Source organism: Pleurodeles waltl, chromosome 2_2 (genome assembly GCF_031143425.1).
Source record: "Pleurodeles waltl isolate 20211129_DDA chromosome 2_2, aPleWal1.hap1.20221129, whole genome shotgun sequence".
Taxonomy (NCBI): domain Eukaryota; kingdom Metazoa; phylum Chordata; class Amphibia; order Caudata; family Salamandridae; genus Pleurodeles; species Pleurodeles waltl.
In genome coordinates this window covers 495,756,853-495,782,998 of record NC_090439.1, presented here as the reverse complement: position 1 = coordinate 495,782,998, position 26,146 = coordinate 495,756,853, and the positions used below count along the sequence as shown (strand labels likewise).

At 44.0% G+C, this 26,146-nt stretch overlaps 1 protein-coding gene across 2 annotated transcripts in view; it reads left to right on the top strand.

Moving 5' to 3' along the window:
* Positions 1–8,741: 8,741 nt before the first annotated feature.
* Positions 8,742–26,146, top strand: part of TYMS (thymidylate synthetase) — an 88,817-nt gene continuing 71,412 nt past the window's right edge. The window contains exons 1-2 of one of the 2 annotated variants that reach the window (XM_069219982.1): positions 8,742–9,016; positions 23,867–23,940. In XM_069219982.1, coding sequence (XP_069076083.1) covers positions 8,827–9,016; positions 23,867–23,940 — 264 coding nt within the window. In that variant the 5' untranslated portion in view covers positions 8,742–8,826. The remainder of the gene's footprint in view (positions 9,017–23,866; positions 23,941–26,146) is intronic. The other variant, XM_069219983.1, reaches the window with a different exon arrangement.

Sequence of the window (26,146 nt, the reverse complement as noted above, 5' to 3'; positions counted from 1 at the left end):
CAGAATAATGTTCAGATCAAACTGGTGCATCCATCCCAGGATAGACGGTCCCTCTAAGGACACATACACTTTCCCTTTGACACACCTTGAGCCAAACTGAATATTGCCCACCATGTACCACAAAATGTCTATGATTCACCCTGATATCCTCCCGGGTTTATATCCTTAGATCTAAGTTTGACATTCTGCCATAACATTTTGAAAAAACGCTCAGGTATGATTGTGTACATGGATCCAGAGTCCACCATAAGTTCAACGTCTCTCCCACACACTTTAAAAATCGCTGTAGGTCTAGACAACCTCCCCTTTTTTTCGAAGTAATCCGTACTGTCAGAGTTAGTATCTTCCCTTACTACCAGAACCCTGTCCGTATTCACACTTCCCATTGCATTCTTAACCACTCCCACACTAGAACTTCAGTCCATTTTGCATACTCTAGCATAATGGCCTCAACGTCCACACTTCCTACACATTTTGTTACTGGCATAACAATTTTTTGAGTCAGAATCATGAAATTTGCTGCCACAACAGGTACAGTCCCCTTTGCTCTTGACACTGGAGAAGTTCTGTTCGACCTTGCTCCTAGACAGACTATAACCCTTCTTCTTAACTGCACAAACTCCATTTTCATCATAATCTTGTTGATCCAGATTAATTGCTGCAACATCCATTGCCTTGTCCCTTCTTTTAAGTTCCTTCATGCACCTTTGTGATTCTTCAATTATCTTAGCCATTCAAAAGGCCTCCATGAGAGAAGGATCTTTCGCTGCCCAAAGCCTCTCTTGTATCTTCTTCTCCCTGCACTGCACGATAAGCTGATCACAAATCAATTCTTCAGTCATATTACCAAAGCGGCATTTGATGGAAAGCTCCCTTAGCCTGGACACAAACTCATCAATGGACTCATGTTCCCCTTGAGGTTGTGTATAAAATGTGTATCTTGCCATAACTAAAATTGACTTCCTTTGCAAAACGATTTTCCAACCTTTTCACAGCTTCCTTGTAGATGTCATCCATGGGCTGACCGTTGGGCCCTAATGCTACTGGCAAATATTTAAAAATTTGCTGCCATTCATTACCAAGAGCACTCAATAAAATTGCCTTTTTCCTGGCAGACGAAAAGCCCTGACCGTCAAGTGCCATGATGTAATTTTCTAACATTTCAATCCAATCCTCCCAACAAATGTCAGGCTTGCCTGCATGTTGAGGAAAAAAGGGCGGTGTAATAATATTCCCTAGAGAAGCCATAAAAGTAAAAATCTGTTTGCCTTTGCTCTTGAATAGACCAGTAACTAACAATCCTTTTTTTCAAACTTCTTTGAAATATGCGCGTTACTGGTTGAGTGACTATAAAGCTGCCCAGAGTCCCACACACAGTTAATGTGTCATAAATGATAACATCTTGCTAGGTGACGAAGCCACAAACATGGACATGCAATAAGCGATAAATTAAATAAAGAATGGGTAAAAAACAGTCTCACCGGTGCTTTAAAATAGTTTCCTTGCCTCCAGAAGCACTGAGTCCGTGTACTCTTTACTTCGGTGGCTCAGCAAATACAGACTAGTCTTTTCCAATGAGGAGGAACATTGCGGCCCCTCCCACTGCAAGACCAATCAATCCAATGAGGAAGTGCACGTAAAACCGCCTTCGCCGGTCTAGTCTTTATGGACGGCCCCTCCCTTCTCCATAGGGCTCCGCTGCACGCTTTGCAAAGCAGGCTGTTCACCAAAGAGGACAGCGCCGAGAGGAAGAAGGGAACCTCCTCAAGGGGTCGCCGAAAACAGCTCTCCATCAAGCACAGGAAAACTCCAGGTAAGAGCAGAGCGTCGAGCCGACCCAGGTTGTGCTTTTAAGCTCGTCACCAAAAATGTCAAGAATGAAGACAGCAGGAACACGTAAACTTGTGTAAAATTAAGTTTATTTCCCAAAGCACAACCTGGCATCCGGCTACACCTCCAACTCCGGCCCAACCGTCTTCAATCGAATCCCGCAACTCTCCCCCACGAGCCCTAATGATGCATCAAGATTCAAGATGCATCATAACAAAAATCCTTCTGGTTTGAGCACTAAAAGAATTTTCTTGAGCATTGTGACTGATGAACCGTTTATATCAACCATTAAAGAAGTTAATGGCTTGTCAGCTGCATTAAAGAGGTTAATAAAGGGTAAGCCTGAGCCAAGAAACTCAGCAGCACATCTTAGGTGAGAGATGCTGGCTCTCCTCCCTAATGGGTTGTGAAAGCTCTGGAATGAGAGGCCTCTGAAGACACACATGTTTCTCACCGATACAATTACTTAGGTATCTATATGTTTTGTGTGTGTCTATTAGTATTTTCGCCTTGGTTTAATAATATTACTAACAAATAACTGTTCTGGGAGAAAACTGACCACTGAAAGATTTTGAATGTAACGGATGGCAAATACAATGGTCATTTTTTTTTCATATTATGCACTCTAACTATGGTTAGTGTTTTAATAATCTATGTTGTAATTCTAATTCGTCAAAACAAACAACAAATAATGCCTAAAATTCCTATTAGAGTCTGATAATAAAAGAATGGTTTATACTATTATTGATGTGTGTGCCTATTTTCAGTCACTGTGACTGAGGTTCCTCACACAATACCCGTATGGCATGTATCTCCCAGATATAAGATGTCTTGTTCAAAGGCGCTAACTTCTAAGTGGAAACTAGGCAAGATACCCAATTAAGGGGGTCATTCCTACCCTGGCGGTCATGGACCGCCAGGGCAGGGGACGGAGGAAGCACCGCCAACAAGCTGGCGGTGCTTCATGGGCAATTCTGACCGCGCCGGTAAAGCCGCGGTCAGAAAAGGGCCCCTGCCCCAAAGAATCCTCCATGGCGGCACTGCTCGCAGCACCGCCATGGGGATTCCGACCCCCTTCCCGCCATCCTGGTCCTGGCGGTAAAAACCGCCAGGAACAGGATGGCGGGAACGGGTGTCGTGGGGCCCCTGGAGGCCCCTGCACTGCCCATGCCAAAGGCATGGGCAGTGCAGGGGCCCCCTAACAGGGCCCCATAATGATTTTCAGTGTCTGCTTTGCAGACACTGAAAATCGCGACGGGTGCCACTGCACTCGTCGCACCCCTTCGACTCCGCCAGCTCCATTCGGAGCCGGCTTCATCGTAGAAGGGGGTTTCCCGCTGGGCCGGCAGGCGGCCTTCTGGCAGTCGCCCGCCGGCCCAGCGGGAAAGCCAGAATGGCCGCCGCGGTCTTTTGACCGCGGTGCGGTCATTCGGCGGTTCCCGCTTGGCGGGCGGCGACCGCCGCCCGCCGAAGTAGGAATGACCCCCTAAGTGTTTCCTGTTGTCATTATCAGAGGGGATGTCTGTAACCTACTTCTCTCTTGAGCTAAGGAATCTAGCCGTGGTGTGCCTTTCCCCCGTACTGGGTTATGTGGTCAAAGGTAACAACATCATAAGGTGTGTTCATTCACAGTATATCATATTCTAAATAAATCATATACAAAATCTTTCATACTCAAATTGTTATTTTATATTATGTATATTTGTAAAGCACACTATCACCCACAAGGGTATACTGGTGAATGAAATTCACGATAGAAGACTAATAATACAGAAAAATCCCTTTCAAAAACTAGCGTTTCATATGAGTCAAACCTATTTCACATACATCCCTTTTTCCATCAGGTACTCATTTTTTAGGCAACTTACTTATATTTTAGAAACCTTTCGTTACCCAGGGTTTTAAGGCTGCAGATACAGAGTTTCAGTTTATTTATTACCCCAGCTTTTTTGGACAAATTAGGTGCAGCTCTAGTTTTAGTTGCTAAAATCTTGCAGAAACTATTAGTGTAAGGGAGTACACTCTACCCTATTAAAGTCTGTGTCATTTGCGAGTATTAGCATTTCTTACCTCATTTTGAATTCACAGGTCTATGAAATCGTGATTACTTAATTTAATGTCTAATTTCAAGAAGAATGTACTAAGAGGTCAAAACAAAGCCTTGACATAAGAAACGCCAAATAAAAACCCATTTACTGACTGAATTGTACATGGTGAAACTAGAAAACCTGGATACTGTTGTGTTTTTAGCCCTGAGAAGGGCTATAACACTCAGTTTTCGTTCCGCGGCTATTGTAAATAAATGACTCGACACCGCGTGTTCTTTTGGTGTCAGCGCGGCAGGTCGAGGCCTCACAGTTACGAGAGCCCGGCAGCACGGGTCTCTAACTGTTAGCGGCGCTGATCCCTCTGCCCGACCCCGCCTCCATTTATTTATATAGCTCCGGGCGAAAACCCTGGAGCAAACCATGTACAAATGAAACGGAGGTGAAATCCCTCAGGGAACATCTGGGGATTTCACCAAGATGAATTACACAACCATAAACACCCCTCTCAATGAGGGGAGTGTCGGCTGGCCGGTTACCTCACTGGCCAGTGACACTACATTCCTCCACAAAATGCAAAAACTGAAACATTACACAATACTGGATTAATACTGGACCATTAGTCACACATGTGATCACTCAGACGCGTTGAGGGACGTGGATTACTCTGCAGCTCGTATCTCGCAGACCCAGATCGTTGGGACAATAACTCTGGGACCAGCCCATCAGTCACTTGCTCCATCGGGGCAGACCCAGCAACCGCACCTCCATTCTCGGTACCAGGCGTTGAAAGGTTTACATCTGACCCCAAAGACCAAGGACCGACATCATTAGGGTCATCAGAAGCTTCGTCCTCAGTGTTTCCAGACGGGTGGAACCTCTTAAACAACGACACGTTACGAGTCACTGTTTCACTACCACGCTGGGCAACGATGGCAGATCCATTCCTTTGAATGATTTTCCATGGTACAGAGCTGAAAGGCATATGAAACTTACTACCCGGCAGGGTTTGCTTTAGCAGCACCTGATCACCCACTTTGAGAACAGACACGGTCACTCGTCGAGCACGGCTGACCCTTTGATTGGACAACAGCCTTTTCTCTTGAACCAAATCTCTAGCCAGGGGAGGAGGCATCCAGGATGAATGATGAGGAATGGCATCGACAGATGCCCTGCCAAATGCTACGTGGCTGGGTGCCTGGTTCGTAGTGGAATGGGGCGTTTGTCGATAGTTCCGTAGGAATGAGAATATGGCATAGTTGACGGCCTGTCCACCTGCTAGAGCGATTCTAATCACCTTATTTAGAGTTCTCATAAATCTCTCAACCTCACCATTCGATTGAGGCCATTGCGGTGTAATTGGACGATGACGGGTTCCTGTAAGCTTTAGATATTCAGCCAATTCTTTGCTTTGGAAAGGTGGTCCATTGTCTGTCTTTATCTTAGCTATGAGACCACGAGTGGCCATCGGTTTCTCAAGACCAGAAATCACCACATCGGCCGTGAGGGCAGGTATAAGTTCTACTTCAGGATACTTTGAGAAATCATCAATGATGACCATGGTGTGTCGGTTAGAGTATCGCCCGGGTTTGGAAAACCCTGCTGACTATCTGTCGAGACATCTCAGAGCGGCCTCTGTGATGTTGGTGGGAGGGGGCGCCTTTTTAATGTCATCTACCTTTGCAGGATCAGGGGCTACTCCACTCGCTGAAAAAATATAACCAAAGAACTGTATCCGATCTCGTAGAAATTCATACTTTTGGCGATGCAGTGTGAGTGTCCAGAATCCTGAATGCGTTGCAGAACTCTCTGTAACCTGGAGTGATGTTCGGCAATGGTAGGCGCATGAACGAGAATGTCATCACTGACATTGATGGTTCCAGGTAACCCCACCAACAGCTCCTGGATGACGTTCTGAAACACTTCTGCAGCACTATACAACCCAAAACTCAAACATTTATATCTCCTAAGCCCCAGATGTGTGGAGAAAGTCGTGATATAACGTGATTCCTTGGCTAGCACCAGCTGGTGGTAGCCAGACCAGAGATCCAGTTTCGAATACCATTTAGAGTCACTGAGTTCTCCCAATATGTCATCAATCGTCGGGGTCAGGTGTCTCTCTCTCTTGATGGCAGCATTCGGGAGACGCATGTCCACACATATTCGCACCTCTCCTGGTTGCTTGGGTTTCCTCGCTACCACAATGGGAGACACCCACGGTGTGGGTCCAGAGACCTTTTCAATGATCCCAGCTTTCTCCAAACTGTCCAACTCTTTTTCCACTTTGGTCGAAGGTGGAACGCCACCCGCTGATGGCAAAGGGCTACCGGTTGCACTGTGCGATCAATGTGGAGCTTGATCTCTCGGCCTCGGAGACACCCAATGCCTTTGAATACCCCTTCATACCAGGCTACCAGTTCAGTCACAGATTCTTGGTGAATGCTGAGCGCGAACGCCACAATTGCTAACTCCTCAGCAGCCTTGCAGCCTAGCAGCATACCAGTTCCTCCCTCCGTCACATAGACTCTCGCAGGTATGGATTGCGATCTATGGGTAATAACCGTCTAGAACATGCCTCTCCAAGCTAACGGAGTACTTTGCCCGTAAGCATACACCTTGACATTTGCCTTGGTCAGTGCTGGGGTCGGCGACATCCGGCAGTGTTCCTCGGCTGCCAATAGATTTATCGACGCTCCCATATCCACTACAGTGACAATTTCATGATGGCCCATGAGGATCTAGCACTTTAGAAGTTGCGCTTGGCGATGGCTGGTGGGTCTGACAACGAATAAGGAGTGAACGACATGAATAACCGCTTCATCATCATCCATATCACTCCCCTGCTCCGATTTCTCTGTAGGGGCCTCTTCAAGTGCAACGTTGACAGATGCACCTCGCGTGTTCTTGGATCTGCAAACCTTTGCAAAGTGATTCATCTTTCCGCAGCCAGAGCATACTTTTCCTCTGGCCGGGCACTCCGATGCTCTGTGTGGTACTCCGCCACAATAGCTACACTGCCTGGTGCGTGCCTTGTTCACCTTTTGTCAGGGTCTATTAGTGGGTGTCATGACTGCATTGGTTAGCTCTTCCTTTATGGGACGCTGTAGGGCTGCCTCCTTATTTGACGCCCTAGCTCTCGACAGCTCCTTTGTGCGACCCAATTGTAGAATGTCTGGTAATGATTTTCCAGCCTCCTCTAGGATGCGCTCCCTGAGCTTGAGGGATGCACACCCTTGTATTAATTGTCCTCTGACCTCTTCGGTCTCATCATTAAATCTGCACGTACTCGCTAGTTCTCTTAGCCCTAGGTGGAAAGCATCTAGCTACTCCTCCGATTGTTGTCTCGCTTGTCTAAATATGAACCTCTCGTAATCCGTATTGACCACGGGTTCAAAGTGACGGTTGAGGGCCGCTATGAGTGTTGCATGTGTCTTAGGTACATCTTCCACTAAGTTTTTTGATATCTTATATATGTCCTTCACTGCTATGTGGATGAGCATGGCATGCTTTTGGTCATTTGCTACCTTCGTGGCTTCAAAAAATAGCAACACTCTTTCCACCCACTCTTTCCACTTTGGCGCTTGTGTAGAGGGAGCACCTTCTACAACAAACGGTTCTACTGGAGGTATTGCAGACATTGTGGCCAGGGCGGAGTTCGACAGTCCTGGTGAAGTACTATATTAAGAGACGACTAATATTGCCTTTGTTAAGGATTAACGTTATCTGCGTAGTCAATAGGTTATGGGGTGGGACACTCTGGTACTCACGTTGTTCTGATGTGTCCCTGTTGTTTCCCCAGCTTTGGACTTGCTGGCAGTTTCTATGTTAATTCTGTTCCTTGGGTCACAGCAGTTTTGCACTGTTTTTCACAGCTGCCACTCTGTCAGCTGTTCATTATTTTCCCTTTTTTTTTTTTAAGCTCCACTCCCGCTGCACAAGCACCGCGTTTAGCACGTGGCCGCAGTGGGAGCCCAGGGGCATGGACTCGCCCAACCCTCGTCACCAATTTGTTGTGTTTTTAGCCCTGAGAAGGGCTATAACACTCCGTTTTCGTTCCGCCGCTATTGTAAATAAATTACTCGACACTGCGTGTTCTCTTGGTGTCGGCGCGGCCGGTCGAGGCCTCACAGTTACGAGAGCCCGGCAGCACGGGTCTCTAACTGTTTGCGGCGCCGTTCCCTCTGCCCGACCACGCCTCCGTTTATTTAAATAGCTCCAGGAGGAATCCCTGGAGCAAACTATGTACAAATGAAATGGAGGCCTCTGGAACATCCGGGGATTTCACCAAGATGAATTACACAACCATATACACCCCTCTCATTGAGGGGAGTGTCGGCTGGCTGGTTACCTCACTGGACAGTGACACTACAGATACATGAGGCTTCCTTGCTTAAACTGTGTGATCTTAGACAAGCATTTTATTTCTCCAAAACGTTTTTCTTCATTATCGTGTATAAAAAGCATGTTCGAATATGAGAGCTCCGACGAAATTATCACTTTTAATAAGTACTTCTCAATGCAGAGCTCTAACGTGCTCTAATCATTTCAAAGCTTTCTGGTCCTAAAGAAAAACATGTTTTCACTTTGAAGAGACTAAGTCGTATCTCACATGGTTTGTTGTATGACCTACTTAAGACATATTTTTACGGCTCGGCTCGTGCACGCGCTCTAAGATCCGAGACAGACCCTTGGCGCTCACTGTCAATATGTTGTCTTTCCCACCTCTCAGAAAACCATTGTTAATAGAAATGGTCCGAGAAATTCTGAGAAAAAGAACTAAAGGCGGCCACTCCTGTGCCGGTGTATTGCCTCTTGGCGCTCCCCCGTCTTGTAGTTTTGCAATTGGCTCCTCCCCCGGCAGCTCGGTAGCGCGCGAAAAGTAAACGGCGCGAAAAATTGACAAGAGGAGTAGGCTTCCAGGTCAGGCAGGAAGGAGTGTACGGTCTTAGAAATGCCCGCCGAATCAGAAGCGCAGGTGGCCGCGCGGCCCGAGCAGGCTGGCGGAGAGGCAGTCCCGCACGAGGAGCTGCAGTACCTGGGCCAGATCCAGCAGATCCTGCGGGCCGGGCACCGCAAGGAGGACCGCACGGGTACCGGCACCATGTCCCTGTTCGGCATGCAGGCGCGGTACAGCCTGCGAGGTGAGGTGGGAGAGGAGGGCGGAGTGATGGACGCTTTACTCTAAAGCGCCCTTCCGTGCGGGTGAATGTCTCTTATTTTCATAGTGCTGGCATTCGGGGGGGGCGCTAGATCCTGCAAGTGTCATAAATTGTAAACATACGCCCTGTTCGTATTAATCTTCTTCACTCGTATGGCAGAAAAACATTTTTTGGTTGAAAGAATGTCTGGAGTTATTGCAAGGGAAATAAAAACCTGGTTAATCCCGAGACTGTTTATAGTTGCCCGCCGCCGCACCCTCCACCCCTTCCACATCCTTCCGTTTCTGTGCTCTAAATATACTTTTTTTTCCAGGTGTCCTTGTTCCCTGCGTGAACAGATTGTGCCACTTAAGAAGGTGTCTGACGACAGACAAACCGATAGGCAGCTGCAAGCGCGCCTGGACGCCTATCGGATTAAACTTTTGGATCGCATGGTGTATCCTAGTTATGTAGTAATCGATGAACATCAATTATCATTGTAATCAATCAACAACCACTGAGAATCATTAAGCATGAGACCATAAATCAACATTTCATGATTAACCACAACTCAATCGTGTTTTATCAATTTTATTTCCCTATTAGTTACAATACTAAGTCATCCGGTTAGATCAAACTTTATTCAATCAACTCCGAATTAGTTAATTAGTGACCACCAATAACACAATCTAATCAGAACTTGAGAAAACATATGCTCAAATGCTTCAACATAAGCCAACAAAGATGAATACAACAACATTAATAACCGAGTTAAGCATTCAGTCCGTCAATCATTTGACACTGTCAACGTAACCCAAAGGAACCTTACCTAACCCAGATTAGCATTTAGCATGTGGGACTTCATACAAAACGAATTTGGAAAACATCTAGCTAAGAGAAAAGCTATAAAACGGCACAGTTGGTACCTAGAAAGAAAGGCATAAAAGTTAATCAGTCACATTGTCATAGCTACCTATCCACGAAATGGATCAGCAACAAAGTCAGTCTTCGTCCTCAGGCCATCAATCGATCAGCAACGCATCAGGCTCTCAGGAGCATGAACCCAATGACAGAATCTCGAACCGCATCTTTCGACGTCATCAATTCTCCCCTTAAACCTGCCTCAATTCTCCCGCATCTGAAGTTTTAGCCCCTTGTCATGACTTTTTATTAGAGTTTTTCAGTCATCCCCCTAATTGCTAATTGGTCAGTCAATCAGCAGATATGACTCTAACCTATAATATTAATTTTACAAATCTGAGTTCTAATATTTCTCAATTCCCCCATTAATTGATTGGTTCACTGTATGATGCCCTTCTCATCCGGCTCATCAGGTATCGAAAATGTTTCATCTTCTTCTCCAGTCAGTGTTGCTGTTGTTCAAGTCCTGGGAAAGTACATTGTGTCTGTCTTACATCAAACTTGTTACATTTCCTAGTCCTTCATCTCCTGTTCGGTACATTGCACAAAATTCTAGCTAAGCACATTTTATTAACATATGGAGTTCAGGGACAGCTCAATGCACCAACTTGTCTGCAGCGTGCTAGAAATTCAGCTTCTGCATGAGGCCTGGAAAACTAGGCCACAACTTTGGCTAAGGTAATTCTACAATATAATGCAAAACATAGCTTATACATCTCAATATGACATATTACTACATTATTCTTATACATTTTCATTATTTCACACACTTCTAGTTCTTTCAGTACAAGTTTGTATAAGTGGCTGACATACCCAGTGGGCAGATTTTCAGAACATGCACAATAATTTTTCTCTACGATTAATTTCTCTGGACTTTTTAAAATCATAACATAAGCATTATTAATTTCTAATTAGCATATCTGCATCAGCAGTCCGTCCTCTGATGACTAAATGTCATCACCCCTTTCTTTCCCCATCATTTCACAATTGTTTCAGCTGTATTTTGTCTCCTTCTCAAATCTTCCTTATAAATTCTTTCCCTGTTTCGTTCTTCCCTCCTCTGATTTATTTGTAGATTTTTTTTCAATTTTATCTTTTGACATATTTTACATGACCCCCATAATCCTAATATGCAATCACAATTAATATTCTTTATGTGACTTTTAATAATACCCCATTCCAAATTTGACTAAGCCAATTTCCCACTGAAGCAAATCCTTTCCCCAAACACCTGGTTATTTCAATTCTTTTAAATCCTTACTTGGGTTAGTCAGATTAGTAAATCTCTTATCTCCCTATCATTACCTGCAATGAATGAGCAACAATGCCTAATATTAATCATCTTACAGACTCCGCTGTCTTTCGCTAAAAGAATGTCTAAAGCAAGCCTATTTTGAAGCGTCATAGCTCTATCCGCGGCTAATTCAGTATCTTTCAGGAGTATTGCCCCTGTAAAATTCGTTAGCATGTTATCTACAATAGTAGACAACTCTTGTGTCTTAATCAAATTCAGAATGACTCCCACTGAAGGAATCACTGCACCAAAGATAACTCCCACAATTGTAGAAGAGGTTTCCCTCATCTGTTGCTTATGATGTAATTCAGTCAATTTAGGAAACCTCTTTAAGTCATCTATCTGGTCAATTTTAGGGAAAACTATCCCCAAATAACATGTTCCATAAAATCCATTTGGAAGACGGTAATAAGCATTGAGTCCACAAATATAGCATATCCCAGGAATATCATGGTCCTGACCGTTCAGCATAAACGTCCACTTACTTTGAAACAAAACAAACACATGCCTACATTCACTTGTTCCCACAAAAGTGTCAGTGCGTGATTTTGGCCTATATATACAAAGCCTCCCTACATGTAATGCATCTAATGCTAATTTCCCTTATGTTTTAATTGCAGTGTAAGCATAATCATTTTTATAAGCCCTTTTCTCTAACCCCTTGTGTGCCTTGGATGACAAGACCACCTCGTCCTGCTATGGGCCCCAGGGGCATTTCTCCTCCGATCGGGTGCTGGAAGCTGAGCTTCCAGCGCCAGAGGGAAGGCCTCTGATGAGGTCAGCGCGCTGACGTCATCAGACGCCACGGGGGGTGGAAGGGGAAGCGGGCTCATAGCAGGACTTTTGTGGGAACAAGTGAATGTAGGCATTTGTTTCAGAGTAAGATGTGGACGGGGCAGAGAAGCCTGAAAGGAGAAGAAAGGCCTTTCCTCTCCTTTCAGGCTTCTCTGAGCATTTCTGCTGCCCGATCACATCCACTAGACACCAGGGAATTTTTTAATTTTTTAAATTTTTTTTATTTACTTGATAAGGAGAGCGGCCCCTTGGGCAAGGGCTGCTCTCCAGAGGAGCAATTAGTTTTTTGGCTATTTCTGCCCCACCTCCGGGGGCAAAAACCCCCAAGACACCAGGGATTGATTTATTATTAATGATATTATTAATGATATTATTAATGATATTATTAATGATATTATTAATGATATTATTATTATTAATATTATTATTAACAATATTAATAATAATAATAATAATATTATTAATAATATTAATAATATTATTAATATTATTATCCCCTTAGGCAAGGGTCGCTCCCCTGGGGCAAACATTTTTTTCTAGGCCAGATTGGCCTATTTTTATTAGGCCAATCTGCACCACTAGACCAGGGATTTTTTTTGTATATGTACATTTAAGGGGAGCTCCCCAGGGGGCAAATAATTTTACGGCGGTTTTGTTTGGGGGGGGGGGGGGCACATTACTGTTGGCCATATCTGCCCCGCACTGGGGCAGATCGGCTTATTTTCGGAAGGCCCACCTGCCCCCAAGGGGGGCAGAGAGTCCACCAGAAACCAGGGAAGATTTTTTTTCAAAATAAGAGGGTGGGGGTATGGCCATACCCCCCCACCGCTAATAAATGGGGCCAAAGTTGCTCTGCCCACCAGTGGGCAGATGGGGCAATTACCCCCGATCTACACCCGGGGGGGGGGGGGGGCAGGACGTCTACTAAAGGCCAGGGAATAACAAAAAAAAAAATAGTGGGGTGGTTCCTGCACTGGAGTTAGGTTCCTTCAGGTCCTGGGGGCTGCGGGTGCAGTGCTGGTTCCAGGCATATCAGGCTGTTTGAAGCAGGCAGTCGCGGTCAAGGGGAGCCTCTGGATTTCCTCTGCAGGCGTCTCTGTGGGGGCTCATGTGGGTCAACTCTGGCTACTCACGGGCTCGCAGTCGCTGGGGAGTTGTCCCCGTAGTGTTGGTTTTCCGCAGGTCGAGCCGGGGGCGTCTGGTGCAGAGTGGAAATTCTCACGCTTCCGGCGGGAAACGTGTGGTCTTTGAAAGTTGTTTCTTTGTTGCAGAAAGTTGCAGTTTCTTGAACAGGGCCGCTGTTCTCGGGAGCTTCTTGGTCCTTTAGATGCAGGGTAGTCCTCTGAGGCTTCAGAGGTCCCTGGACCCTGTTGATGCATCGCTGTTACAGGTTTCTTCGAAGTAGGGAGGCAGGCCGATGGGGCTGGGGCCAAATCAGTTGTCGCCTCCATCTTCACTGCAGGGCTTCAGGTCAGCAGTCCTTCTTCTTTAGGTTGCCAGAATCTATCTTCCTCTGTTCTGGTAGCCCCTAAATACTCAATTTAAGGGTGTGTTTGTCTGGGAGGGCAGTAGCCAATGGCTACAGGCCCTGAGGGTGGCTGCACCCTCTTTGTGCCTCCTCCCTGTGGGGAGGGGGGCACATCCCTAATCCTATTGGGGGAATCCTCAATCTGCAAGATGGAGGATTTCTAAAGGCAGGGGTCACCTCAGCTCAGGACACCTTAGGGGCTGCCCTGACTGGGGAGTGACTCCTCCTTGTTTTCCTCATTATCTCCTCCAGCCTTGCCGCCAAAAGTGGGGGCAGTGGCCGGGTGGGGGGCATCTCCACTAGCTGGGATGACCTGTGGCGCTGGAACAAAGGGGGTGAGCCTGCGAGGCTCGCCGCCAGGTGTTACAGTTCCTGCAGGGGGAGGTGAGAAGCACCTCCACCCAGTACAGGATTTGTTCCTGGCCACAGAGTGACAAAGGCACTCTCCCCATGTGGCCAGCAACATGTCTGGTGTGTGGCAGGCTGGCAAAAACTAGTCAGCCCACACTGGAAGTCTGGTATGATTTCAGGGGGCATCTCTAAGATGCCCTCTGGGTGTATTTTTACAATAAAGTGCACACTGGCATCGGTGTGCATTTATTGTGCTGAAAAGTTTGATACCAAACTTCCCAGTTTTCAGTGTAGCCATTATGGTGCTGTGGAGTTCGTGTTTGACAGACTCCCAGACCATATACTCCTATGGCTACCCTGCACTTACAATGTCTAAGGTTTTGCTTAGACACTGTAGGGGCATAGTGCTCATGCACCTGTGGTATAGTGCACCCTGCCTTAGAGCTGTAAGGCCTGCTAGAGGGGTGACTTACCTATGCCACAGGCAGTGTGAGGATGGCATGGCACTCTGAGGGGAGTGCCATGTCGACTTATTCATTTTCTCCCCACCAGCACACACAAGCTGGCAATAAGTTTGTATGTGCTGAGTGAGGGTTCCCCAGGGTGGCATAAGACCTGTTGCAGGGCTTAGAGACCTTCCCTGGCATCAGGGCCCTTGGTACCAGTTACAAGGGACTTACCTGGGTGCCAGGGTTGTGCCAATTGTGGAGACAAAAATACAGTTTAGGGAAAGAAAACTGGTGCTGGGGCCTAGTTAGCAGGGTCCCAGCACACTTTTAAATCATAACTTAGCATCAGCAAAGGCAAAAAATCAGGGGGTAACCATGCCAAGGAGGCATTTCCTTACATTGCCCCTGGTCTTTCGCTACATTTTTTCCTTCCAAATATAAGACAGTGTGTAAAAAAAAAAAAAAAAAAGAAGTCTATTTGAGAAATGCTGTGTAATTCTCATGCTAGTATGGGCACCCCAGAATTCAGAGATGTGCAAATAACCACTGCTCCTCAACACCTTATCTTGTGCCCATTTTGGAAATACAAAGGTTTTCTTGATACCTATTTTTGACTCTATATTTCAGCAAATGAATTGCTGTATACCCGGTATAGAACGAAAACCCACTGCAAGGTGCAGCTCATTTATTGGCTCTGGGTACCTAGGGATCTTTATGAACCTACAAGCCCCATATATATCCCCGCAACCAGAAGAGTCCAGCGGATGTAACAGTATATTGCTTGAAAAAATCTGACATTGCAGGAAAAACTTACAGAGTAAAACGTAGAGATAAATGGCTGGTTTTTTTCACCTCAATTTCAATATCTTTTTTTTTTTTTTATTTCAGTTGTTGTTGTTTTTTTGCAGGAAACCCTTATAGGATCTACACAAATGACCCATTGCTGAATTCAGAATTTTGTCTACTTTTCAGAAATGTTTAGGTTTCTGGGATCCAGCATTGGTTTCACACCTATTTCTGTCACTGACCAGAAGGAGGCTGAAAGCACAAAAAATCGTAAAAACGGGGTATGTCCCAATAAAATGCCAAAACTGTTAAAAAATGTGGTTTTCTGATTAAAGTCTGCCTGTTCTTGAAAGCTAGGAAGCTGGTGATTTTAGCACCGCAAACGCTTTGATGCCATTTTCAGGGGAAAAACCACAAGCCTTCTTCTGCAGCCCTTTTTTCCCCATTTAAAAAAAAAAAAAAAAAAAAAGATTTTCACTGTATTTTGGCTAATTTCTTGGCCTCCTTCAGGGAAACCCACAAAGTCTGGGTACCTCTAGAATCCCTAGGATGTTGGAAAAAAAGGACACAAATTTGGTGTGGGTAGCTTATGCGGGCCTAAGCGAGAACTATTCCAAATAGGCAAAAAAAAGGCCTGGCACAGGAGGAGGAAAAGGCCTGGCAGGGAAGGGGCTAAACCTTTTTTTCTAATTTCTCTTTTCATCAGTATGCCCTATGAAGCTCTTTTCTAAAGATGTAAGCAAACGTGAGGTTATTTTTGTGTGCGTATGCAGTTCCAAATATTAATCGAGGCTCAAAGAATCCTCTAAATAATACTATATCATGCCCTTTAGCTACTCTACTCAGATATCTAATAGGACCAAACAAAAACACCAGGTCATAGTTGGAATAAAAATACTGTATATACTCTTGGTTATAAAATATGGTTATTCCATATGTTAGCGGAAGACTATGGTACGTGACCCCTTCTTCTATTGACAAAGGTATTTGTGAATACACAAGACAATTCCTCACATCCATTGTCTCAACATACGCACTCAACAAGCGATAGAAAACATTAGAAGAAAGCTCTCCTTGTGTATTGGTATAATCATGCAGGCATTTCTCATCTAGCTTAAACCTCTCTAAAGCTGTTAGTGTAGTAGTTTCAAAGCAGAAATAAAAGTAGATCTTTTCATATCATGAACAGACATTCCCATAATCATTATTATAAACCATATTCCACACATAACTGCCAGTCCAACACTCATTTTATCTACAGCGCCTAGCAATTCTATCTCGATTTAGCTCAGCCATGAACTGTAAAGAATCAGAAAGCAGAAGTAACTCTTATATAAAATGCAGTAAAAATCAAAAATTCTCCTCTCGCAGTTCAGTTTCCTTTTTCAAAATCGGTTAGCAGCTTGTCACATTTGGGTTTGTCAAATCAGATTATCAATGTGTCTTCCAGTATTATTTTCAGCAGTCTTTTAGGATTTTTCAGATTAGCTCAACAATTCAACTTCCTGGATCACCTTCAGGTTACATCAAAGTACTGACCCAGAACTTCTCTATCAAAACAAAAAGACACCAACTCATGTTGCCATTCATTGGTAGTTGCATACGCCCATTCAGGACCTGCGTAACGTCGACTTGCTATTCTCTCTTTTCAACCTTCGATTACCACTTAATTCCACTTCACTCAATTCTTCTTTTCTCGTAGTATACACTTCTTCCTCTATTGTCTCATTTATAACAGTTCCTTTTTCTTCCCTATCTGTGATTCAGGCCAGTTATCTCCTTTCCTTGTTCCTTCTGTTAATATTCTTCTCACGATTGGACTTTTCTCCTTCTCTTTTTCTATGGTGTTTTCTCTTGATGGACTTGCAATGGGCTCAGGAGGAGTCGGACCACTTTAACTTTGATCCGACTCCACTTTCACCCTCTTGGTCTGACGCTTGCTCTGTCTGCTTTTCAGTACCGTCTGCTTCTGGGAGAACCGCTGCTGAGCTGGGCTCTCCTGCTGTATCTGTCGGGATTGGTTCTTGCGCACCCTCCTGTAATTCTTCACTTTTGTCTCTTACAGGGGTAATAGAACCATCTGCCACAAGCTCTGGTTCAACTTCAGGCTCTATTGGCTCCTTTTCTGGCTCTGGTGCGGCGACCTGTTTTACTGTTGTTGTTGCTTTCAACAATGCTTCTTCATGATCTGGTGGACATGCCACTCTTTGTATGGCTCGCATGTATCGAGTTTGGAAGTCCTGCGCACTTCAGTTGTCTTAGTTAACACCACCTGATAAGGACCCCTCCAACGCGGTTCCAAACAGGTCTTCCAAACATGCTTTCTGACAACGACTCAGTCACCTGCTCTCAAGTTGTGCCCTGGAGGGTGGTGGCCTGCACCTGCTGAGAGAGAGTGAACCACATCAGCCAGACCCTTGCAGTAGTCCAACACCATATCATCTGTAATGTTTAAAGGTGCATTGGCTGGAACTGCTGGTAATCTCATTGCTCTGCCCATGAGGATCTCATGGGATGACAGCCCTGTCTTCCTGTCAGGTGTGTTTCTCATTGACATCAAAAGCAATGCATCTGGCCATTTCAGATTCGTAGCTGAACACCTCTTTGCAATTCTTGATTTCAAGGTACCATTCGTCTGCTCCACCAGTCCTGATGCTTCAGGGTGGTAACTACAATGCAACTTTTGCTCAATGTTTAATGCTGCACATAAACGTTCAATCACTTCGTTATTGAAGTGAGTTCCCCTATCTGATTCTAAAGAGATTGGAAACCCAAAATGTGGTATCAACTCTTTAAGTAACAAATTTGCTACTGTGACACTGTCATTCCTTCTGATAGGGTATGCTTCAATCCAATGACTAAAAACACACACAATCACCAACACTTATTCCAAACCTCCACAATCAGGCATCTCAATGAAATCCAACTGTATTCTGCTGAATGGACCTCCTCTTCCAATGTGGCTCAAATTCACCACTGTCCCTTTTCCCACATTTAGCTGCTGATAAATTATACAGCGATGGCATGCTGCCTGCCTGAACTTAGGGTTAAACCGGTCAATTTTAAACAATCTAACCATGGCATCCCTCCCAATGTGTGCCTTTCCGTGGTAATACCTGGCCATTTGGGACAATATACCATGTGTCAGGACCATCGGACCCTCCTCAGAAACCCATATTTCATCAGATCGTTGAACACATTTCAATTGAGCCCAGAAGACGTTTTTCTTCCTTGTCAACATTACTTTGCAATGTTCAACTCTTCCAGAGTATTGATCACTTTCAATGCAAAACTTGTACATGTACTGTCTTCTTTGAACATCAGTTCCCACTTGTCTTTGAACGATATACAGTTCAATGCACAAAACCTTGTGACTTGATCTGCATAACCATTTCCCAGTGAGTTGTAATCCTGTGCTTTTTGATGTGCACTGCATTTCACCACAGCAATTTCTTCAGGTAACTGTATCGTATACAACAACTCTTATCTTGTCGCCATTGCTTACTGGTGTACCAGTAGATGTCGGGAAACCTCTTTGCGACCATAATTGACCAAAATCATGAACAATTCCAAATCCATATTGGCTGTCAGTATAGATTGTGACTCTGTCTTGCAGAAACATGGCATGCTCTAGTAAGAGCCACCAATTCTGCTGCTTGTGCAGAATATACACCTCAAAGTCAGGAAGCTTCTAATGTACCTGTGATTGTGGATACAGCATATCTTGCTCTCAATGTCCCTGTACCATCTCTGAGACATGAGCCATCAACAAAGACAATTTGATCATTTTCTTCCAATCGAGTATCTCTGATATCAGGCCTTGGTTTTGTACACCGTTTGGTTACCTCAAGACAATCCTGCTCGATGTCGTCTTCTTTTTCAAGTTCAACAATATCACTCGGAAGTAATGTTGGTGGGTTCAACACTGTACATCTTTTCAATGTTACATTTGTAGCCCCTAGTATGCTCGTCTCATACCTTGTCAATCTTGCACCAGTCAAGTACTGTGTTTTTGTCCTTGTCAGTAAAATCTCAACCGAGTGAGGAACCATTACCGTCAAAGGGTATCCCATCACTACTCCCTCACATTGAGAAAGGCTTTGTCCAACTGCCCACAAACAACCTGTTAAAACTGCTGCGACCGGGTCTAAGGTAGCTGAAAAATAGGCTACCGGGTGATAAGCACCCCCATGGACCTGTGTCAAGACAGACCAAGAACAAGCATCAAGTTCGTGACAAAACAATGTGAATGGCTTCGTGTAGTCAGGCATTCCCAATGCTGGAGCTCTGCACAAACTCAACTCAGTGAACGCTTTCATCTGATCCTCATCTAAAGTTATGGGATCTGTAACATCTTTGTGTGTCAGCTGCTGCAATGGTTTGGCAATCTCAGCAAATTTGGGAATCCACTGTTGATAATAACCTACCATTCCCATCTCTGAAGCCAGAGGACTTCTCTGCAGTATCATTGTAATCCTCTCTGGAGATTCTCCTTGACCCCTTCTCAATCTGGTGTCCCAAGTATTTCACTGACTTCTGACAGTACTGCAGTTTCAAAGGTGACCCTTTTATGTCCACATTTTCCCAAATGATTCAGCAGGGCAATCAAGTCATACTTGCCCTCGTCCCTTGTCCTGGATGCATTTAGCAAATCATCCGTGTACTGCACTAGAGTTGATTGGTACAGTAGTTCCAATGACTACAGATTATTTTTCCAAGATCTGATTGAAGAGAGACGGTGACTCCGTATACCCTTGTGGAAGCCTGCAGCAGCTGTAGACTGTCTAGGAATTTGAAACTAAAAAGAAGCTGACTATCCTCATGAAGAGGCACAGAAAAGAAAGCTTGTGACAAGTCACCCACTGTGAACCGCGCACCATCGCAAGGAATCTGAATCAGTATCACTGCTGGGTTCGGCACTACAGGACAACACTTGACCACTATGTCGTTCACATTTCGCAAGTCCTGTACAATGCGCACTACCCCATTACATGGACTGCTCAACACTTCTTTCAAAACTTCTTGTTTCAGAAAATCTCTGTTTAGCTGCGCCACTATCATCAGAACATCCTGTGCCATGTTAGGCTGTGGAAGTTGCGGAAACACTACATTCGGCTTCAAAGTAATCCTTAATCGGTTCTACTCCCTTGATTAAGCTCACTTCTTTACCTGTCAGGTCTATAGACAGCATGCATATGGTTGTAGGCGGTTAATTGGGAACCTGTGCACTTCTGCATTCATGTACGAATTCCATAAACTACTCATTTTATAGATCAGTTCCCCCTGAGACCTAACTGGCAGTTCTGTGAACACAAATCTAAACCTGACGTTCTTGAACGAAGACTACAAGAGCAGATTATGATCCACCTTAAATGAAGTTTTGAAGATGGGAACATCAAGGCTCTTTCAGGCCTGTGGTTCCAAAACAGTACATTAAAGGAATATTTCACTTAAGCACCATTTATTTGGCAAGGCTTTTTTTATTTTTATTTATTTGTGTGACTTTAACAAAAGTGTCTTTTAAGGCGCTGATGACGGTAAAATTAAAACATTGCTGCAGACAATTCAAAAGCAGGATTCTTGCAAAACAGTTGTGTTTAGATGTATTTGAAGCATCCGTGTGAGAACAAGACTTGAAGAAGAAACATCCTGTCCAACAGTTAAGAGGGTCACTGCTGTAAGACCAGAGGCACACATCCCTACGGTTAAAATGTACTTATAGACCTCGGAGACAAGATAGTCACTTACCATGATCAACCCCCTGCCCTCCATTTCATCACTTTAACCGCTGACCATGGCACTAAATGTTACAGGGCCTATGTGTTTGCTGTTGTGTTGCAGCAAAATCTAACTAAAGCTCCCAGTCTTGGCAAGAAGAGGAGTTTGTTTGTGGTCCAAGTGAAGGCAAGACCATTAGAGCAGAAAGGCAGATATCCCTATCCCCAAATCTTTAGCGTTAACCTCCCTCAGTATCTCAATCCTAATGCTCTTTGTTCTATCACTGTCCTCATTCTTCTTGTCCTATCCCTCTTCTCGATCAGCTCACATAGCTACATACTCAGCACCAGTGCTTGTGAGCCGTAAACTCCCACCGCTGTTAAGCGTGGTGCGTCTTTGTAAGTTGCACTAGATGGCTTTCGAGCCAGGAATTTTTGACCAGGATTCTGTATTAATGTTTGACCAGGACTCTTTGTAATAGTGTTTATCTTTTTCTTTGGCAAGGCAGTATGGCACTAGAACACTTGCTTTCTCTTATGGTACAGGTCGCTGTGCATGCTCCCTAAGGGGCTCAGCGCTCACCCTTTGTACCCCCCAAACAGTCTTAGCCTCCATTTTCTGTCTTTAGGATATGTTTTAATGATTAATCTGCTGTTTTATTTTCTGCTCTAGCACTTTGTGAATCTCCTTCTTTTTGAAGCAGTTTTGTTTTTTATGCAGTTTATGTGCGTCTGCACACACTTGTGGTTATGTCTTTTTCTTCTTTCTTCTTTTTCTTCTTTCTTCTTTTTCTTTTTCTTCTTTTTTTCTTTTTTCTTTTTTTCTTCTTTTTTTTCTTCTTCTTTTTTTTTTTTTCTCCTCTGTCCCTAATGATTACATTTAACTTCTACTAATGTAATCCATAGCAGACACTGGAATAGAACGGTCTCCTTCAGAATAGAAGATTTATCTAATAACCACGTGACCGATATACAACAGACCATTGTTTACACAAAAATAAAATCTTACCTGTTGTTGTCAAACTCTTATCTTATAGCCTATGATAGATTTCCAAGTTACTGAGCATTCTGATATAATGTTCATAAACCCATACTGCACCCAAACAGACCAAAACGTAAGCACAAGAAAGCAGTTGGAGATATACCTTGTTATAATCTTTTTTTTTTTTTTTAATTGGGTAAAATAATATAAAGGGGCATATTCAGTCCATTCTTGCCTGTAATTATAATGTGGCTGATTTGATAATTGTGCTTGTCGTAAAACATCCTAAGAAGTAACTTCCTTTAAAAAAGAGGGGATGTTACAGGAAATCATATATAGTGTCATAATTCCAAATCTCTTTTGGTCTGATCAGAAAGACTTGTAAATCATGGACATACTTTAGATAATTAGTCACCCATAGTAACTGGTTACTGTACCCAAAGAAATTCACAAAGTATAGTGATGTACCCTCGGTGCTTCACTATGTTCTAAAGTGTTATCAAGAAACAAGATCTGTAGTAAGTGCTCCATGAGACACCGTGTAATAGCCAGTTTAATTATGTAGAGTGTTACTAAACAAGCATAGAAAAAAAATAAAAAAACACTAATGGAACTTGTTACCAGGTCATGTAGATTCAATCAATTATTAAAACGGTCTTATTATAAAATGGCAGAGGGGACTAACATAGTAAATGCACATAGACCTGAGAGTTACACATATCAATAACAAGATGGGCAAAAACTAGTGAAAATCTAAAATTATGATGATAAAAAGACCAGTGTGATCCCCAGAACTTATCTAAACGAAAGAAGCAAGCTCATCAACTGACAAAATAATAAAACAAGCAAACTCCTAGGTTATTAGTAAAGCACCTTTATGTGGAAGGGAATTCTATCCAAACAGTAGTCCTAAATAGCCAAAGGGCAGGATAGCCCATTGGTAACAGTTCTATTTTTATAGTTAAATAAATGATGTGCGCCTTATGGAGGAAAGCATTCTCTGTGTTTGATTTAGACACCATTTCATAACGAGTAGTATGCCCTCAAATGTGTCATATCTTGTCATGTTTGAATCTATAGAAATATAGAAGTAGGTGTTCACTGTTAAGTGTTTGAGTACAACATATCACTTACCAAAGTACCCTCTGTTTTTTATTGATTTAAATTTCTTAACCTTAATATGTTCACACATCTGTTGTGTGAAAAGTTAATGGAAGTGGAGCCCATGCATTCTAAATGGATTAATACTATAATTGTATATTAATTATTACATATGCATTTATAATGTTCTAAATTTAGTTGTCAACCATTTTATTTCCAAATGGAGACCTTGCAAAACATTTCCCTCTGGTAATACTCAGACATGTTGGCTTCCTTATTACCTCCATGATGCGTGCCTTCGCATATGAGGAAAGCAGATCAGACAATAGCTTTTCTGTCTAGCTGTTCAGATGCACATCTTCTCCATGGAGGTTTATGCAGGTCATAGAAGCCTTTGTCGGCATTCTGCACGAGCTAGGAAGAAAAACAAATGGTCCTAGTCTGAACAGCAGCATGGCTTTCAAATAAACATGGAAAGTCTCATCTGACTACTTGACGTGATTTTCAGAATGTCCGAGCGTGCAGCTGGACAGGTGTGATTTATGTTTCTCCCAACATCCATAAGGGGATAGTGAAGACTGTTTTGCTTGGTACTGGGAAGCCCAACACATTGACTTAGAAATAAAAGTATGATAAGGCACTGGCTTGCATTCTATAGAAAATGTTCTTTCTACACTAAGAGCCATACCCTAGTAGAAAAAATGCCTAACCTTTGAGTTCTTCAATATCTAGGCATTTGCCTCCAAATATTTACCATATATAATAAATATAGTGCTCTTAAATGGGAAATCGTTTTTCTTTCAAACTTTTTGATTGGTTGACCGGCTGTTACTGAACTGGGGTAATTTCCTGTGTTGGCTTCTTTGTCTGCGTTCGTCTGTGAATACTCAGATAAACAGGCTAATGCTCACTGTATTTAACTTTTGTAGATCAGTTTCCTTTGTTGACAACCAAGCGAGTGTTTTGGAAAGGAGTACTCGAGGAGCTGCTGTGGTTCATTAAGGTATGACTGTTCATGTCTTATGGAGTGTGGCAGTAACTGTTCTAATATGCTTTTGAGTCGCATGGATGTAACTATGAAACATATTGTGTCTGGGCGCTTATTGAGAAGAATATTGTCTGAAGCCGAAACCACCTTCCCTTGCCTCTGTAGGTCATACACACTGGTAAACATTTGGAACAAACTCACTGAATTTGGTGAGGCGGCACAGAGAGAAACCTTTTACCTAGGAAAGTAAACCAGGCCAAGATGCTATGATGACAGTGATAGGGTGGGTAAGATGTTAGCCAACCTTCTCTGCAAACCTTGGGTAAGCATTTATATTGTTGAATTATGGGATGACAAATAACTGCACCCATGTTTGGCTGGATGCCATACAAGGGGAAATGACCACTTTTCATTAAACACTATATGCAACCACACTGTTGTAGACTTCCCTTGAACTTGACTCTTACTTCCACTCTGCGCAGCAGCTTTGGCTTGAAGAGGGCCACCGGAGGTTCATTGATGAGCCTTACGTGGTGGAGGAGGTTATTCATGTCATACGTGCAATGCCTGGAGACAAGGTCCCTGGCTAAGATGGACTTCTATAAAGAGTTTGCTCAGACCCTAGCCCTACATCTCCTCGTCATGTATAAGGAGTGCCGTGCTACTGAAGTTCTCCCCCTACTTCCTGCCCTTCCACCCCCTCCACCACGACGAGGCACTGATTGTGACTATACTACAGCAGGGCAAGGACCCCCAGAGCTGGGAGTTGTGAAGACCTTTCTCCGTGATTTAACATAGATAGTAAAATCCTTGCAAAAACTGTTAGCCTCCAGATTACTCCTGCTCTTGTAGCTGTATCACAACCAGATCAATCAGGCTTTGAATCGCAAAGATCGACGGCCAACAATTTGTGCACCTTTTTATTGTACGGATACCCGCCATTGACTCAGTTTTTAGTGGCGTCTAAAAACATTAACAAATTGCAGCTGCACTAAGGCATTTGATTCACTCGATCGGCCTGATCTCTTCGCAGTACTGTCCCTCCTTGGAGTCTGCCTCAATTTTGCCTGACTGATTAGTCCCATTTACCCCCAGCCAGTTGCCTGCCTGAGGGTAAATGGACGATCATTCACATACCCAACCCCCTCCCCACCATCAAATATCAAGAGATACCCGTCAGGGATGCGCCTTATCTCCCATTTTGTTTGCCATCGTTATGCAGCATCATGTGTCAATGTATGCGGGTGATGTTTTTATCATTTGTGAGGGATCCACGGGAAAACGTGGATGTGCTGATTAAGGAATTCACCAGATTTGGTGGCATACTGAGGTTTACTGTCAATTGGTCTTAATTGATAATGTTCCCACTTACAGCAGCAACTGAGGTGTTCGTCTTGGATTTCCTGCTGCGGTACACGAGCGAGCCTGTGCGCTACTTGAGGATCTGGCTGTGCTGAGATCTGGAGGCACTCTGGAGGGCTAATTACGGATGGCTGATTTGGCTGGAGGAGCGGGTGGAGACTTGGATGACTCACTACAGTTCGGAAAGTACTGGAGCTCCAAAGCATGGATTTCCTCTTCTAGTAGCCAAACTCTCCGTGCAGTGCCCGCAGTACTCCTGCCTGCTTTGCTGTACAGCCCCCCTTGGATTATAGTGCTAAAGGCCTTCCATAGAGTAGACCGAGATAGCACTGTGTGAACCTTGTGCTCAAAATATTCTGCAATAGCCATTCTAGTCTTGTCACAGAACAACTGATCCTGCCAGAAGGTGCCGTTGAGTCATCTCCAGCAAAACTGGATCATGAGTCAATAGTTTTCAATGGAGGCGTATAACAATAGTAGTCTTTCTATCTATATCACGCATCACCAGCCAGTAGTCAGTCCGCGACCATGTGGTGTGGATAGGAGCTATACATGTGCCTTCTGTGCTGTCACCATGCTGGGATTGCCAGAGATCTATGAGATCATTGTCTACTGTTAATTGGAGTTGCGCAGCCACATTCAGGTGCGGGCATCTGGAGTCACTAGATCAGTCTGTCTTAGGGTCTAAAACAGGACTGAAGTCCACTCCCCACAGGAGTGCACCGGATATGAGCGTGCCTGCTGTAGGAAATACCATCTTGCCTGGCATGTTACCCCCCATTTTTACATATGTCAGTTTGTTTTTGTCTGTCTCACTGGGATCCTGCTAGTCAGGTCCCCAGTGCTCATAGTTTGTGGC